This window comes from Pezoporus wallicus, unplaced genomic scaffold (assembly GCF_028554395.1).
Source record: "Pezoporus wallicus isolate ANWC-B61680 ecotype Strahan unplaced genomic scaffold, APGP_CSIRO_Pwel_v1 scaffold_7736, whole genome shotgun sequence".
Classification (NCBI taxonomy): domain Eukaryota; kingdom Metazoa; phylum Chordata; class Aves; order Psittaciformes; family Psittacidae; genus Pezoporus; species Pezoporus wallicus.
In genome coordinates, this window is record NW_026636574.1 from 1,452,644 (window position 1) to 1,465,970 (window position 13,327).

Below are 13,327 nucleotides of genomic sequence, written 5' to 3' on the forward strand. Positions count from 1 at the left end.
CGGCACCAGCTTCCCCTGGCTTTGACGAGCCGCAGGCAGCAGCACAGGCACCGAGACAGGCACGTGTCCCGCAGAGCCTCGCAGTATGTGACACAGCTCTGCAGGTGATATCCACACCCACAGAGTGGGAGCCTATGGTCCACTCTGTGGCTGTGGTCAGGGGAACCGAACAGCAGCCTCTGGAACACCGGGACACGACACAGTGTTTGTATGTGGCGGTGCCCACAAGCAGTCCTGCAGCACTTGAGGACGCTGGGTCTCATGTGGCCACAGCCCCTCCCGCTACTGCAGCAGCAGGAGGTGTACAAGACATGGTGTCACCCGTGTTGGGAGAACAGCAAGAAGAGGCCACCAATGCTGTTGTCTCCCCAGCAGCAGAAAAGGGTGAAACGACATTTTCATTGACAGAGCTCCCAGGGGCAGAGGCTGCGACACCCCACCTTGCCCCAGGAGCAGGCATAGAAGGACATGCAGCTGCTTCTCCCTCAGATCAGGAATCTCAGCCCCCAGTGACTGAGGCGCATGTGCCCAGCACCACAGGTCTCGAGGTGCAGGAGGCAGGTGCCTCCCCCAGGCTGCGTGTGGCAGAGACATTCCTGGTGATCGCCTGGACAGAGGTCCTGGAGGGGCAGAAGAGGAGCAGCACTGCCAGCAGCAGGCACAGTCTGGACAGGCAGAGGACAGCCAGCCTGCTTGGGCTGCTGGGAGGCCCTGAGGAGAGGGAGCTCCAGCTGCAAGACAGCCAGAGGCAATATTGCTGCCCGAGACACAGGGCGTTGTTCCAGTACCTACAGGTGAGCGCCAATGATGGATGGGACAACACAGGGGGATGAGCCTGCTCCTGCCTGGGACCAGGCACTACGCTGCCCAGCTGCAGCACACTCATCCCCTGCATCCCGGTTGTGTGATTACAGGAGGAACTGCCCACTGAGAAGGAGCAGGAAGAGGAGAACGACCACAAAAGGGAAGAGGACAGAGACCAACTGCTGTCCCATTTGCTGGACGTCATCAAGGGCAACATACGGACCAGAGCCCTGGTCAAGGAGGTGAAGGAGTCCTCAGAACGTGACTGGGACAAAGAGCTGTCCCAAGGGGAAGCCATCACCATACGGGACATCTATGTCAACCCCTTGGTGCCTGAGCTCTTCCACGCACCCCGCGCGGGACCCCAGGAGGGATCCAGCATCCCCAGCAGCGTGGGCACAGCCGCAGCAGGAGAGGCAGCAGAAGAGGCAGCGGAAGAGACAGCTGGAGACCTGCAGAGCCTGTCTCCTGCCTTGGCCAGACCCACAGACACCGAGCCAGCAGCTCCCACCCTGCCCGCAGCTGCTGAGCAAGAGCAGCACCGCACACCTCTCGCTGCCCTGGCACAAGAGGACGAGGAGGCACCGGCACCAGCTTCCCCTGGCTCTGCATCCTGTGTCGCAGAGCAGGCAGCATCTCAGGCACCTGCCCCAAGGCGGCGCACACTTAGAGAAAGAGCTCTGCAGCTCTCATTCGTGCGCAAAGTACTCAGGAGAGCATCTGAAAACCACCAAGGTGAGGCCAGCAGTGCCCCTGCCTCACGGGCAGCACAAGAGGAGGAACCGCCAGTGTCACCTGCAGCAGTTCAGGACACTGAGGACGAGTCAGGTACGTCCCTGCGTCGAGTGGCAGCCAGGCCAGGCTGGCAGCAGCGTGAACATGACTTCACCTGTGCCCCGGCCTCCACTCCGTGGGCGAGGGCCAAAAAGCCTTCAGTGGAAAGCCCCCGGGGAAAGCCCGCGGTGCTGGGTGGCAGCAGGAGCTTGCCCAGCGCCCACCCAGCCCCATGCCTACAGCTCTCCTATCCCCGCAGGCACTGCCACCCAGCCGGATGCAGGAGCGCTCCAAAAGCGACGATCGTCCCGCTTCAGGAGAGCAATGAAGTCTCTGCGCAAGACTTTCAGCTTCTCCTGCATGAACCCACGGGTAGAGGAGTAGTGCCCCACTGCCGGCGCCAGGCCTGACAGAGCTGCGCTCAGGACACCGTGCTGCAGCCTGCGCTCGCTGCAGACACCTTCTCGGGACAATAAACCATACCCCTTTTCCCCCACTGCTCGCCTCTGCCTGCTACTGCCAGCAAACTCGGCCAAGGAACAGACAGAGGAGGTGAAAACCGAGTCACAAAATGACAGGGACAAAGAGCTGTCCCAGGAGGAAGCCATCAGCGTACGGGACACCTATGGCGACACCTCTGCACCAGAGCTCTCCCAGGCCCGCCACGCGGGTCCCCAGGAGGGATCCAGCAGCCCCAGCAGTGTGGGCACAGCTGCAGCAGGAGAGGCAGCACGAGAGACAGCACGAGAGGCTGCTGAGGAGCTACAGAGCCTGTCTCCTGCCCTGACTGGACCCACTGACACTGAGCCAGCAGCTCCCACCCTGCCTGCAGCTGCTGAGCAAGAGCAGCACCGCACACCTCTCGATGCCCTGACACAAGAGGAGGAGCTGGTACCAGCTTCCCCTGGCTCTGAACCCTACGACGCTGAGGAGGCAGCATCACAGGCACGTGCCCAAAGGCAGTGCATACTTGCGGACAGAGCTCTGCAGGTCTCATTCATGAAGCGACAACCATCCCGCTTCAGGAGAGCAATGAATTCTCCAGGCAAGACTTCCAGCTTCTCCTCCATGGACACACAAGAGCAGGAGTAGTGCCCCACTGCCGGCGCCAGCCCCGACAGAGCTGCGCTCAGGACATCGTGCTGCAGGCTGCGCTCGCTGCGGACACCTTCTTGGGACAATAAACCATTCCCCTTTCCCCCACTGCTCGCCTCTGCCGCCTACTGCTTTTCCCTCGTGTCAGCAGTGTAGAAGCCTGGGGAGCGACCTCTTTCCTTGAGGCACTTCCCAGCTGGTGGGCTTGCAGACTTGCTGCCTCTGGGCAGCACGTGCTGCCCATGCAGGAATAGCGCGTCCCGATGGCATGAAGCAGGGTGTGATGCGGTGGCTCACACGTCAGCTGCCTTTTGAAGCCAGCTGCATGTTGCAGCACTCTAATGGAAATGAGAGGGTTGTAGGAGGGATGGGAGGAATAAGAAGAAAGGCCAGAGATAAGGGCTGAAAGATTGCGACTGTACTTCTTCCCTTGCACAGACAAGCACTGAAGCAATGCAGTGAGAAGCTGGTAGTTTTTCCAGAAACAGAGCTGTAAACGGGCAGCAGATGTGGGACCGTGCTTGTTCCCCCCCCATCCCGCAGCTTCAGAGCACTCGAGCGCAGGTTGTCCTGCAGCTGCCCCAAGCCATGGTCTTGTGTCCCCGGGGCTGTAGCAGAGGAATGACAGGGAGGTGGCGCTAAGGCTGCAGATGCACTTGTGCAGGAACGCAGACCCAGCTCTTGTTTTGTGTCTGGGGTGGGGAATCCACCTTGTATTCATGGCCACCCTGCGGGCGGCTGGCCCCTAAAGCGCCACAGTGCAACCAAAGCAAGCACAGAACAACCTGCCCTTGCTGCAAACCAGCTCTGAAGGCTGTGCCTGGGAAGCTGTAGTGCAGCATGACCGCAAGCGTGGCCTTGGTTCCCTCCCCGACCCCATTCCCTAGCGATTTTCTTGCCCAGGGTCTGCGGCTGTGAAAGCACACACAGACTGCACCGACAGAAGGTTCCAGAAACCCGAGAGGGCAGGCACGGGGAGGGGCCTGGAGCAGCCTCTCTTGAGTGACGGCTGTGTCAGCCACTCCTGCAGCTGGGCCGAGAGACGCTTCCAGAAGTCCGGGAACCGGGGCCAATCAGCAGGGGCGTCTGTGAGCCCCTGCGGCGCTCCCTCTACAACGAGCCCTCCCATTGGCAGACTGGCGATCTCTCACTGTCTGCCTCCCCACCGCCCCCCTTTCACTCTCTGTGTCTCAGACGTTCATGGGTGTTCCTGAGTAACAGAAGGCTCAACCCGCGTTCTCCTTCCCGGACTTCTCATGCAGCCACAGAGCTGAGGTGGAATACAGCTGTGAGAGGGTACATTTACACAGTATCTGTTCCATTAAGGCTGGTCTTTATGTAGGGACCTCGGCTGTTACCTCAGCTTAATCATAGATTCATGGAACAGTCTGGGTTGGAAAGGACCTTAAGATCATCCAGTTCCAACCCCCCTGCCATGGGCAGGGACACCTCACACTAAACCATATCACCCAAGGCCTCATCCAACCTGGCCTTGAACACTGCCAGGGATGGAGCATTCACAACCTCCCTGGGCAACCCATTCCAGTGCCTCAGCACCCTCACAGGAAAGAATTTCCTCCTTAGAGCCAATCTAAACTTCCCCTGTTTCAGTTTGAACCCATCACCCCTTGTCCTGTCATTACAGTCCCTAATGAAGAGTCCCTCCCCAGCATCCCTATAGGCCCCCTTCAGATACAGGAAGCTGCTCTGAGGTCTCCACACAGCCTTCTCTTCTCCAGGCTGAACAGCCCCAACTTCCTCAGCTTGTCTGCATACAGGAGGTGCTCCAGCCCCTGATCATCCTCGTGGCCTCCTCTGGACTTGTTCCAACAGTTCCATGTCGTTTTTGTGTTGAGGACACCAGAACTGCACACAATGCTCCAAGTGAGGTCTCACAAGAGCAGAGCAGAGGGGCAGGATCACCTCCTTGGATCTGCTGGTCACGCTCCTTTTGATGCAGCCCAGGATATGGTTGGTTTTCTGGGCTGCGAGCGCATACTGCCTGCTTATGTTCATTCTCTCATCGACCAACACCCCCAAGTCCTTCTCCGCAGGGCTGTTCTCAATCTCTTTTTTTGCCCAACCTGTAGATGTGCTTGGGATTGCTCTGACCCAGGTGTAGGACCACACAGAGGGCTTTTGAGGGAGATGAAATTTAGTAAGCAGAAGCTCTTTCCCTGTGAGGGTGCTGAGACCCTGGCACAGGGTGCCCAGAAAAGCTGGGGCTGCCCCATCCCTGGCAAGGGAAGATGGATGTAAGGCCTGTTCAAGGCCAGGCTGGACAGGGCTGGGAGCAACCTGCTGTAGTGGAAGGTGACCCTGCTTGTTGCAGGGGTTGGAGCTGGAAGAACTTTAAGGTCCTTTCCAGCTCCAGGCACCTCTCCCTCCAGCAGCACCAGCACGAGCTTCCCATGGCTTCAGCAAGCAGGAGGCCACAGCACAGAGACAGAGACAGGCACCTGCCCCACAGAGCAGCAGAGGATTCAAGGCAGCTCTGCAGGGCACAGGCACAGGCAAAGAGAGGAAGCCTCTGCTCCCACCTGTGGCCGTGCCCCAGAAAACCAAGAAGAGGCAGGTGGAACAGAAGGACATGACCAAAAGCCTGCCCGGGGCCAAGGTGGCAATGCCACCTGCAACACTCAAGTCGCCTGGGGCAGCAAAGCCTCAGGGGGAGCACAGCAGAACCCTTGCCTGCCTGGCAGCGGACGAGGGGAAAGCTGCAGCTGCCCTGGCAGAGATCCCTGGGGCAGAGGCTGTCACACCCCACCTTGCCCCCGCAGCACATAAAGAAGGAGATGCAGCCTGCTTTTCCCTTACAGCTCTAGGGGCAGTGCATGGCATTGTCCATCCAGGAAGTACCCCTCTTCACTAGGTCTTTAATGGTCTACTCACGATCTTAATAGCACAGCTCATGTGAGACAAGGTCCGCAGGTACTGGACAGACGTGAGAAATAAGCCAGATTGCTTTGAGCAACCTGCTCTAGTGGAAGGTGTCCCTGCCCATGACAGGGATTGGAACTGGTTGAGCTTTAAGGTCCCTCCCAACCCAAACCCGTTTGTAATTCTGTGGTCCAGTTCAAAACCCTGTTCAGCCATCTGTGAAAACGCTAAGTTAATCTTGTGTCATGGAGACAGGCAAGGAAATAGGTGGGTCATCCAAAATCCAGCATGGATGAACAGTGTTTTCCTCCTGCAGCCAGCCCCCTGGTCCTGCAGAGCCCCCAGATGCCACCAGCAGTGTGTCCATGCAACCTTATGGAAAGCACAGTGACTGCCCTAAGACCCGTCACTTGCCCTACCTGCGCAGGAGCAGTTTGGGATGGTTCTTGTTCTCCAGGTTCTTCTCAATGAGATCGGAGAGCAGCTGCTTCAGCACATCAGTGGCATACTCCAGCTTGCCCTGCAGCCCTGTCATGATGAGTGAGGCCACGTTGCCACGATCACGCATGGAGAAGCTGCGCTGCAGCTCCAGCGTTCGGATGAAGGTCAGCAGGAAGACTTTGTTGTTAATCAGCTGCGCAAATAGCTTCAAGGCCTTCTCCACGCTCTGCTGCCCGTTCCCTTGGACCTGTGGTGGACGAGAGAATACCCATCAGCCAAGGCTTGGGAGAACAGGGGAGCATCACTAGGGGTGGGGTGAATGGTTTAACCCTGAGTGCACAAGCTAGCACCCTATCTCTCAAAGTCTTGGCATCCCTGGACATGGTCTCTGGCGAGTCCTGGTCACCTTTTCTGTCCCCTCCCAGCACTTCTGTACAGCTCACCTTCATCATGTTGTGAACGCTCCATCCCTGGCAGTGTTCAAGTCTAGGTTGGATGGAGTCTTGGGTGACAGTGTGTGGTGTCCCTGCCCATGGCAGAAGGGTTGGAACTAGATGATATTAAGGTCTTTTCCAACCCTAACCATTCTATGATCATTGTTCAGAACTGCACTCAGAGTCATAAAGCTGCTACTGTGAGGCTAACAGCCCTATAAACAACATATAATTCTGCTTGTTCTGCACAAAAAGTGACACTCTTATAAGTAAATTAAATACTAATTTAGACTATTGCTTTATTAGGGGACAAGTGTAAAAAATTAATTGAGGCTTTCAGCCAGTTGCAGATTGAAGTAATTCATTACAAGTGAAAATGATGGAACTGCATCAGGCAACTCCTTACCAAACATCTTGGAGACTTATGTATTGGTTTTACTAACACTACGTAATTAAGCAACTGTGTAATTGGCAGCACATCACTTCTGCAATTCTGTTTTTCATGAGTAAAACAAAAAACTTTCATATTTGTTTGGCTTATTTGGCAATTTAAACAGTGAACATAGTGCATGGGACTGGAAATAGCAGGTAATGGGCTGTGAGAGGTTGGTTCAAAGCCTGGATGAGTTTTACCAACACCAGGGCAACTGCTGGTGCCCACTGAAGATGAATGAGATTTGATGCATTAATGCTAAGTAGTGCTTGCCTGGTAAAGCAGTGCAGCCGTACGGAGCACAAGCAAGCATTGCTTCTTCCTCTTACAGTTCTGGCTGAAGATTTGAGCCATCCCCTGGGCTGTGTGAAGGCAAGAGGACTTACGACTTTCAGGATACTGGAGTAATACTCCAAGAGGGAGTGCAGAGCTTGTACTTCTGTGCATCCTGGATGGAGGATGGAAGCCCCACGTTCTCTCAGTGGCAGAGAATGTTTCTTGAAGCACCATCATTTATTTGGGTGCTCTCACAGGTGAGCAGGGCTCATCTGCAAGGGGATCCGATGGACCCTTGCACATCACCCATTTTGCTGTATCCCCAGTGAAAATTTTCCATATGTATTTAGACATAGTGGTGGATAAAACATTGAGGTGCTCACAGGCAGGCTAGCCATGCCGAGCCACGGCATTTGCCCTCCGGTGGACATGCCATGGAAAGCAGAATGCTCTAAGCAGGATGCTCCCAGGCTCAGAGCCTTCCCTGTACAGTACAGTGAATAGGGAGGAGATTAAAAGGACACCAGTAACTTACGTGGTATGCTTTGCTGCTGGCCTATAGCAATATAAAACCCCATAAAGCAACACCAGAGGGAAGAAAGCAAAAGGAATCAAGCAATGAGAGATGGAGATGAACCACCAGCTTCCTAGCTAAAATGAACTGGCAGCTCATCCTGCTGATCCCAGTGCCTCTCATTAAGATTTGTGTGGAAGGCATAAAGGGCTCTGGGTTTCACACCAGCTCAGGGAAACTTTGAAGGGCCTGAGCATAGGCTGTACGTTACCTCCAGCTCCCGCAGGACAGGATGGTCCTCAATGCCAGGGAAAAGGACCCTCATGGCATAGGTCCGGTAGTCAAGGTATGGGATCCCAGAGCGATCCAGGTCACTGGTCAATTCATTGATATCCGTCTGCAGCTCTGCAAAAGCTGTTGAGGGAGAATGGAACAAGAGAGAAGCACATGTGAACTCAGGGAGGCCAGGCTTTGGGGGAGGGTGGGCTGCCCGTCCGCTCACCTCGAGTAGGACCCACAAATAGGCCAGCTCAGAAAAGCGATGTGGAGGAGACCCTGCTATGTAGCTCAGACAAACCCTCTCCCTCAGAGGTTCTGCTGAAAGCAAGAGAGCACACACTGCACAGAGCAGATGCTGAGAACAAAAGATGCCTATTAATTTGTATGCAGTTCACACTTGTGTACACACACCTACAGCAGCTTTAAAGGCTGCAGATAGAAGTGAGGATCTATTTTCCTAACTTGGTGCCTCCTGTATTTTCCTTTCTTCTTCCTTTCCTCCTCTGTCAACAGTTGCCAAAATAATCAAAGCTCATGCAGATCAAATCCAAGCAGAAACTGCTTACTGTAGGGGTCAGGAAGGGATTTATTCTTCCACTTGCTACATAACATCACCGTGTTATACAGCTCTATGTGTGGCCTTGTGTTCATCCTCCAAAGTATGAAATGCTGGCTCAGTGAGGTCTCTGTACCCCAGCAAGGCTGTGCCCATGCCCAGGTGGTGTTCTCGCCTGAATACATCTCATTTTTTGTCCTGTGCTTCCAAGGCTATCCTTTTAAAACTAGCTGAACAAATCCAGTGTGATGCTCTCTAGAAACAGGCCACACTATGGAATTTGCAGCTTTTGATTTATTTTTCTTTAATTCACTAAGCTCCCTTCCAGCTGGAAGGACACAGAGAACTACAGCAGAATGCTTCTCCTCTCACCCACCAGCTACAGAGATGTCTGCACACCTCTACCTTCACTCTCATGCAGAGCAGCCAGGTGCAGCTGCCTCACTGAAGGGGCAAGACTTGTCTGTGTTGAAATCTAGTCCAAATAACACACAAGATTCCCCAGAAATAAATGCTGAGGAGCTTCACACTGCTCTGGGCTCACATCTTAGAGACTGGAGGAGGGACTGAAGCAGCTTTCCCATCCTCCTCTGCTTTCCATTTGGGATGCACACTGTTTCTTGGGGGTCCAAACCTTTTCTCCCCCATATGTCTGTGCCTTTTTAAAAGCCCTGTACTAAAAGGCCATTAGACAAGGGGTCATACTGTGTTGGACACCCTGGGGCTCGCACCATCCCTCCAGCACCATCCAGGCATGTCGCTTAAGGAGGATCAAGCTCTAATCCTATTCTCTGCACATGACGCAGCAAAGCTGTGTCTGCTGCTGACACACCTGTGGCTGCCCACCCTGCTGCAGCTTGTCTGGGGGGCAAACGTGGCGGGGCATGAACTCCATTCCTCACCACAAACATCAGGTAATGGGGGGGGCTCTCCTGGGGCGAGCTGGGGAGCACGGCATGGAGCTGTAGCACACAGAGTGTGCCTGGTCTGTACTGACCTTCCTTGCACTCCAGGGCCACTCGGGACTCCAGGTTGTCCATCTGCATCTGCAGCCTCTTCAGTGTCAGGTCGTTCTCTCGGGACTTGCGCTTGTAGGCAATGAGGACGATGATGACGATGATGAGGAGCAGGCTGCCTCCAGCTGCGATGCTGACGATGGCTGGCAGGGTCAGGAGGCTGTCTGAGATGATGCTCACCGAGCCAGGGGAGAAGATGATACCACCAACACGCACCTACGAAGCACAATGGAGGTAACCAGCAGCTTTAGCTAAGGGTGTCAGCCAGTCCCAAAGCCTGAGTACACACCACATGGCCTGTGCAGATCCCTACAGAAGCACTGAACAGAGTTGTGTTTCAGCCAAGAATATAGCAACTCCAGTTGCCTTCAAACAGAGGGTGTAGCTTATGCGAACACAGGGAGGCTTCAAGTCATGATAAATGTGCCAGCCCTTCACTATCTGGGCTTTGTTCTTACTATCTGATGGCTCCATTTGACTTTCATTTTATAAGCTTTCAACTCCCTTTTGTAAAGTGTGGACATACGCAACCTAGTGATAATTTCACTGACAAGAAACCAGAGTGACTGGAAAGAGAGAACAGAGAAGGGGAGAGATGTGAAAGCTAAAGAGCAAACATGCTGGAGGTTAATGCCAGGACAGGCTTTTCTTGGATGTGCCCCGGCCACAGATGTAAGCAGCTCTCAGCCAGGTTGCGCTTCTGTGCATCACACTGTGATAATGTGAATATGTTTTGGATGCTGAACTTAAAGGGAAATAAATCACAATTACAATCTCGTTTGGGCTCCACTCAAGCACTTCGGCAGCTGCGAGTGGATCAGAGGAAGCAGCAATGCCCAAAACCAAAGCAGAGGAGGACACCGACTGTTATCCTGCATGAGGCCACTGATTCAACCACTCCAGCGTTCAGATATTCCTAGCTGCTTCTGCTTTAGGAAAAGGAAAACCTTCCCATCCACTTTGCAGATCAGGTCTGGCTAGAAGGACTGTCAAAATCCCAACAGGAGGGAGAACACAACCCACTGAAAATCACAGAATCATGAATGGTTTGTGTTGGAAGGGACCTTAAAGCTCATCCACTTCCAACCCCCTGCCATGGGCAGGAACCCTTTCCACTAGAGCGGGTTGCTCCAAACCCCATCCACCTTGGCCTTGAACACTGCCAGGGATGGGGCAATTTGTGCCAGTGCTCACCACCTCATAGTTAAGAATATACTCCTAATCTAATCTAAATCTGCCCTCTTTCAGTTTAATGCCAGTGATCTCACTTACTGAAGGAATGCTATGCAGCACCACAGAAAGGATGATAACTAGTGCTGAAGGCATTTCCAGAAAGATTTGTTCCTTCTAGAAGGCTTTGGTAGTAGGTTCCCTCAGGGAGAGAAGTTTGTCCATGCTAATCCACATCAGTATTTTGTATTTCCAATTAGACAGCAATAAAGATCCTACCAAACCTTGGACAAGAAACTGCACTCAATATCCAAGTGCATCAGGGAGCTAGAGAAGGGGGCAAAAGGATGGGAAAGAGGGAGGGAAAGGATGCTGAAAGGAGTGTTTGGTCCCTCACCATCACTTTGTGCTGTCCGGTGAGATTGGGTGGCTCACACAGCAGCTGGGTCTCAGAGACAGTGACAGCACAGGGTGTCTCTCCGATGAGCACGGTGTAGTTGAGCTTTGCTCCTCCAGGAGCGGGTGGGCACAGGTTTCTGCCCTAGGGACAAGGGGAGAGAAGACTGTACAAAGATGCATTTCTCTCATTTCTGCCTCATTCCCTTCCTTGTACAAATGATGGGACTCCATCCAGGGTATCCCATTCTCCAAGGAGGGAATAAAAATCTGGGATTGTTTTTTTTGTTTCTTCCCATGGGTTGAGTAAAGGTCTCCTTACCTTCATGATGATGGGTGACCCTGGCTTCTGCTCCAGCACCCCGGTTGGGCTCAGCAGTTCAAACGTTGGGTTGGGGTAGTAGATGAACTTGGTGTCGTTGTAGACCAGGAGGGACTGCACATTGTTAAAGATAAACCCAAACTCATCTGGCCGCTCCACAGCATCCAGGCCGGGCCGATACTCGGAGGTGAGGGGGGGAGCCAGGCAGGACAGCGCTGTAGCGTTCACCACCTTGCAGACCTGGGAGGAAGGTGATGCTTTGAAAGATGGCAGGGGAAACTTTACCTTGACCTGCACAACCATGTTCTGATTCCTTAAATACGCCCTGGAAAGCCCAGAGAAACAGACCCACAGCAAATACCTGCTTCCGGCTACAAACTGGTGATTAGAGGCAATTCCCAGCAAGGGAGAGGAATGACTGTCTGGCACTTGTGGGCTGGAGGTAACATGAAGGTCATCTCCTGCCAGGCTGAGGACACCCACAGCTTCTCCAGGCCTGGAAGCAGGGAACTGGCTGATTTATGAGGCTCTTGCCTTATAAAGCAGCAAGAGCCCAACCGTTTGGCCTCCCTCCATAAGTGGAAAATTTAATTTCACTCTATTTTGTGTCTTCAGGATTATTTTTGCAGCACTGTAACTGCAAGTGCTAGCAACAAAATTAGATGTCTCTTTAAAAAGAGCTCCAATGAAAAAGGTCTTCAGAGGGGAAGGGAGAAAGGGAATAGGAAAGACTGCTAAGTGATTTGCCCTTTCCAAGATAATACAGGTTCAGTGAGAAAGATCACTGCATAGAAACAGCGTATTGCAATTTTACTTGGTCAGAATAATTTCTGCAGGTTCTGGAGGTACAATCTGTATTTGTAGCATAAAAGGACGTTGCTTAGTTCCCACTTACCTAGGGATTCATTTCAGTTTCTTACCCTTGGACTGAAACAAAACAGACTGGGGAAGGAGGTGGCATTCCAGATCAAGCCCAAATTCTGCTATACCGACTCCTTGCTTTGGGAATATTAGAGTGATAAAAGGGAGGAAGGAAAAGAGCCTTAAAAATAACACCCAGCTTCACCAGAATACCCAGAGCCCCATGTCCAGCATCCTTCACATGGTGAGGTGGATACAGGGAAGCAGCCTCTGGCCTTACTGCAGTGACTGAGCTGCAAAAGCAGCCTGAAAGCTTCTTGTTCAGAAGTGGTTCCCTCTCTCCTCCCCTCCCTGGGCTGGTACAGGTTTGCTGGGCCCAGAGCTGTGGCAGTAGGAGGTTTATTTATAGAGAGGCAGCTAGGGAGAGACTAGTTAAACATAGCAGCCTCAGAGCTGGCAGGTCTCAGCGCCTACTCTGGGCTTTTACAGAAAGAGCAGGACTAAAATGGGAAGTGTGGAGCAGCTGGGAATGATGGAGGCAGCTACACGGGCTTCCCATCATAATGTGCCTGTAGACCTGAGCTAGGGACTGGAAATCAAAGGTGCTGGGGAGAGGAAAGGTTTCAGGGCCTCGGACAAAATGGGGAATTTCAGAGTGAAACTTTATCTGACCCAAGACAGAATTTGATGTGATTGAGATGATCCAGACTGGAGGCTTCCATTTCTAGCTTTGAAAACCCCTTGGCAGTTACTGTGCTGCTGAAGAAGTAATTTGTGTGTGTAAGAATCCCTCTTTCCAGCGTTCCCAGTTTCGGTAAATCTAGGGAAACAACCCCAAAGCAGCTTTACCATGGCAAGCCTCACCAGTAACCAGTGCATGTGTGCACCCAGGTGGGGAGAACCCATGCAAGGGATGCTCCCAGGCACCGTGCTGACAGCAGCTACTTACGTTGACAAACTCCTTCCCATTGTACTTGACGCGGATCCTTGGCTCTTGGATCACATCCAGGTTGGAGCCGGTAACAGTCAGAGGTGTGTGTCCGCTGTGGAGAACCAGGAGACACCTGATTAATGCT

General features: G+C 53.2%; 1 protein-coding gene across 3 annotated transcripts in view; it reads right to left on the bottom strand.

The window, feature by feature from the left end:
• PLXNA2 (plexin A2) overlaps nucleotides 1-13,327 on the bottom strand; it is a 169,871-nt gene that overhangs the window by 27,468 nt on the left and 129,076 nt on the right. For all 3 annotated transcript variants that reach the window (XM_057400688.1, XM_057400687.1, XM_057400689.1), the window contains exons 17-22: nucleotides 13,201-13,294; nucleotides 11,391-11,630; nucleotides 11,070-11,213; nucleotides 9,484-9,718; nucleotides 7,923-8,065; nucleotides 5,973-6,241 (exon numbers count right to left, since the gene is read on the bottom strand). In XM_057400688.1, the coding sequence (XP_057256671.1) occupies nucleotides 5,973-6,241; nucleotides 7,923-8,065; nucleotides 9,484-9,718; nucleotides 11,070-11,213; nucleotides 11,391-11,630; nucleotides 13,201-13,294 (1,125 nt within the window). The remainder of the gene's footprint in view (nucleotides 1-5,972; nucleotides 6,242-7,922; nucleotides 8,066-9,483; nucleotides 9,719-11,069; nucleotides 11,214-11,390; nucleotides 11,631-13,200; nucleotides 13,295-13,327) is intronic.